The sequence below is a fragment of the Portunus trituberculatus genome, chromosome 18, assembly GCF_017591435.1.
Source record: "Portunus trituberculatus isolate SZX2019 chromosome 18, ASM1759143v1, whole genome shotgun sequence".
NCBI lineage: Eukaryota > Metazoa > Arthropoda > Malacostraca > Decapoda > Portunidae > Portunus > Portunus trituberculatus.
The window spans coordinates 30,693-35,000 of record NC_059272.1 but is presented as its reverse complement, the minus strand read 5'-3'; the positions used below and the strand labels follow the sequence as shown (position 1 = coordinate 35,000).

At 42.6% G+C, this 4,308-nt stretch overlaps 1 protein-coding gene across 1 annotated transcript; it reads left to right on the top strand.

Moving 5' to 3' along the window:
• The first annotated feature begins 35 nt into the window (after positions 1-35).
• On the top strand, positions 36-2,880 carry LOC123505713. Its single transcript, XM_045257362.1, has 4 exons — positions 36-45; positions 875-1,164; positions 1,933-2,161; positions 2,488-2,880. The coding sequence occupies exons 1-3, from the start codon at positions 36-38 to the stop codon at positions 2,074-2,076; spliced, it is 444 nt and encodes a 147-aa protein (XP_045113297.1). The 3' UTR covers positions 2,077-2,161; positions 2,488-2,880.
• The last annotated feature ends 1,428 nt before the right edge of the window (positions 2,881-4,308 follow it).

Genomic DNA, 4,308 nt, shown 5'->3' with positions numbered 1-4,308 from the left:
TCACCCAGTAGTAAGCGTAGAGCATGGATATCGTAATGTGTCACGGTACTGAAAGGGTTAGCTATCCATTCTTCTAACGTGTTGCATTTCCGTCTTTACAACTCAATTCAACTCAAGCTTCCTTAGAAAAGTGATCCGTTCATGATACGTTTTTACTCATTTTTTTTAATATTGATTCGTTGATTTGCAGGCAGGGTTCACTTGGAGAGAGAGAGAGAGAGAGAGAGAGAGAGAGAGAGAGAGAGAGAGAGAGAGAGAGAGAGAGAGAGAGAATTTTTATCTATTATACTCATTTCCCGTTAATGATACGTTTTTTTTTTTTTTTATTCTTTGATTTACAGGCAAGGTTCACTTGGAGGGAGTCGTGAGAGAGAGAGAGAGAGAGAGAGAGAGAGAGAGAGAGAGAGAGAGAGAGAGAGAGAGAGAGAGAGAGAGAGAATTATTATCTTTCATAATCAATTTTTCGTTAATGATACGTTTTTTTTCTTTATTCGTTAATTTACAGGCAGGGTTCACTTAGAGAGAGAGAGAGAGAGAGAGAGAGAGAGAGAGAGAGAGAGAGAGAGAGAGAGAGAGAGATATTATTATTATCATCTTATCATAATCATTTATTACGAAGGAAGCTTCAAACTGTTACAACATAATGATAAAAAAAAAATCGTGTATAATTGTAAGTACTACACGGAAGGTGAGAATGCTTGATGAAACAAATTAATGCAATTGAGTGTGTGTAATGGTTGGTTTGGAAGGAGTTAAAGAGCGTGACTAGTTTATATCCAGGTGGTGGACCAGTGGTTAGGTTCACTGGCAGCGTTTCATATGCTCGTTTGCCCTCAAGTTGCTCTTTCCTTATTGGCAGGTTGGGGGGGGTGAGACAAGAACGAAGCAACGTCAGCAGTAGCTCAGAATGGCAGCTGGGACAGTATTAATCCAGACACCACGCTCGCTACATCTCTCCAGCCACCACGCCACCACCGACTCCTCGAGTGTACGCAGCCCAGTGTCCGTCTGTGTCTTGTCGTGGGCGTGACGTTCAGCAGCGGCAGGAACAGCAACGGGAACCTTGATCTGCGTGGGTTTTCGTGCGGCGGGGTGACGTGCCGCTGCTGTGAGGTTATCGGACCACACCACACCACAGCACAGCACAGCACAGAGGAAGGAGAGGTTAGTGGATTTTATGTAAACGAATAGTGTAGGTATGAGCTGTTGGTGTGTGCGCGTTGACAGTGCAGTGGTGATAGGAAATTGTTAGTAACTTGAAGGTTGTTAGGAATGTTGACTGATAAAGGATAACTGGGTGTGTAGGATGTGCACTGTCTATTGGAAGGTTAATTGTACGATGTCTGTCTGCGTCAATGTAGGATGTATCAGGAATGGCTGGGAGGAATGAAGTGAGCGTGAATGGCTCGTGGCAAGAGGAGGCAGAATGGGAACTAACTGAATGCAGTGTGATAAAATAGGAGACAGAAGGGATGGTGTGGTGCGAGTGTTTGGCTGGGTTAGGGCACTGTGAAGACGTGTAACTGAGTAGAGACGAGTGAAAGGCTGGCTGAGGCAGTGGAGAAGTTTTAGGACAGACAGGGGGGAATAAAGTGATTAGTGAGTTAGGGCACATTATGGATGGAAGTGAAGACGTGCAGGGAATGTGTGGTGTTGGTCAAGATGTGTAGAGACGAGTGAAAGGCTGGCTGAGGCAGTGAAGGAGTAAAGATAATGTGGCGTTAGATTTAGAGTTAATTAGTGAAAAAGATACTGCTGTTCATGTTTTGTGGTGGTGGTGGTGGTGCTGGTGGTAAGAATACGTAGAATGAAGAGTGAAAGGCTGATTGAGGCAGTGAAGGAATTTGCTTAGGGCTATCTTGCTTGTTAGCTGTAGGGATAATTAGTAAACAAGGTGCTGCTTTGTTCATGCTTATTTTTGTCCCATTACAGGCGTTGAAGATCCAAAGGCCTGACTCCACAGCGGTAATGAGCCTCGTCTACCTTGCACTTAACGGACAACGCTCACTACCAACCCCTCTGCCTCCGCCACCGCCGCTGCCGCCGTTGAGGGAGACTGGCTGGATGAGTGGGTGATAGAGGCGAGGCAGGTGTGGTGAGGCGGAGGATTGGAGACGAGAACCTACAGATGACGGCAGACACGGAAGATTCCACTAACCAGGTAGATGAATGTGTCAAGATTAGTTGTGTGGGTGTGAGGATCGGGTGTGGGGAAAGTTTGAGGGGGTTTGACGTGGTGTGGTTTCCTGAGACTGGCGTGGGAGATGTGAGAATGAAGGGATGGGAGTGTCAGGATGAAGGGCCAGGATGCTACGTCACACGGGAGACGCTGGGAGGAGAACGAGGGAGAAGGGTGTAACTGGAGTGTAAGTGGAATAACGATCGAGGAGGGCGAGTGAGAGGCTGACTGAGGCAGTGAAGTGTGTATTGTAGGACAGTGTGGCGTGGTACATATGGAGATAATCAGTTAATTTTTCTCCATTACAGGAGTTGGTGATCCGAAGCCGTGACTGCAGCGATCCTGTGCGTTCTGCACCATCAGGAAGGACTCTCTGGCTTCGCACTGCGCCTACATTGACCGTTGCCGCCGCCGCTGCTACCGCTACTCGGAGGGGCACTGCCTCGCATTGGGCCTTCACTGCCGTCCCGCTAATACACGTGCCGCCGTCGCAGCTACTGGCACTGAGGGACTTCGCCTCGCAGCGGCCTGGCAAACACCTGCTACCACCACCACCACTAACTCCACCACCGCAGTCCAGAGATTCAGCTTCGCATAGCAGACATCCTCCTATTCAACGCTTGCTGCCACTACCACCTCATTATGGTGGTGTCACTGTACTTGGATCTGTTGTCACTACTGAATAATAATGTGTAAAGAAATCTTTTTGTTTCGGTAAATTTCCTTTCCTGGGAATATTTGTGGGTTTTGTTAAATTTCCTTTCCTGGGAATATTTGTGGGTTGTGGGTGGTTTCAGTGAGTAGTCGCCTCAAGCTGGCTTGGATCCGTCTGACACACCAATATTGCCTCCATTGACCACCACCTACACTCGCTCTAAACGATCACACCCCAGAAATAAAACGCGCTAGATTTGAAGCTTTTTTCTATTTATTATCATAAGCAATACAAAAAGTGGTTGTTAGGAAATGAAACTAAAGCGAAAAAGTTACATGACATTGATCAATAACTTAATGTAAAAATGGTCCCAAAATACCATCTGGCTGAAAAATCTTCAAACGGTCTACATAAAAATACAGCACTACTGGCCAAAAAACAAAAAAATGAAAAAAAAAAAAAAAATAAAAAAAAATCTAAAAACGGCAAAAAAGCCGCCGTACTAAAAAAAAAAATCTAGAAAAATGGCAAAAAAAAGCCGAAAAACGGGCCCTAAAATCGTACTAAGTCGAAAATACTCTAAAGAGTCTCCGGAGATAAGGTGGATGCATATTGGAGCTAAAATTAAATACAAGAGTCTCCCTACACTTTTATTCAATTTTGACATTATTACACATTGCCTGCAAAAAAACCCACAAATATTTTCAACTGAATAAAACAATATATATACAAAGAATACAGAGAAAGTCTACACAAATTTTCAACTAAAAAAAAAAAAAAAAAAAAAAGTCTACAAAAATTTTCATGGTAAAAAAGTCTAGACAATAAAAACAAATTTTCAACTTAAAAGTATAAAAAAAAAAAAATAGTCTACAATGATTTTCAACTTAATAATAAAAAAAATATATAAAAAAATTTAAGTCTACAATAATTTTCAACAACAATATACAAAATATAACACCAATTTATAATATACAATATTAACATGAATTTTCAACAAAATTTTAAGAAATTTCAACAATTTATAATATACAATAAATATTAACATGAATTTTCAACTTTGCAAAATTTTAAGAAATTTCAACTTCACAAATTATTTTTAAACAACTTTTCAAGTTAACAAATAGAGAGAGAGAGAGAGAGAGAGAGAGAGAGAGAGAGAGAGAGAGAGAGAGAGAGAGAGAGAGAGAGAGAGAGAGAGAGAGAGAGAGAGAGAGAGAGAGAGAGAGAGAGAGAGAGAGAGAGAGAGAGAGAGAGAGAGAGAGAGAGAGAGAGAGAGAGAGAGAGAGAGAGAGAGAGAGAGAGAGAGAGAGAGAGAGAGAGAGAGAGAGAGAGAGAGAGAGAGAGAGAGAGAGAGAGAGAGAGAGAGAGAGAGAGAGAGAGAGAGAGAGAGAGAGAGAGAGAGAGAGAGAGAGAGAGAGAGAGAGAGAGCAATCAAAGTAAACAATCAAATAGTAATAATATACATGAAAAC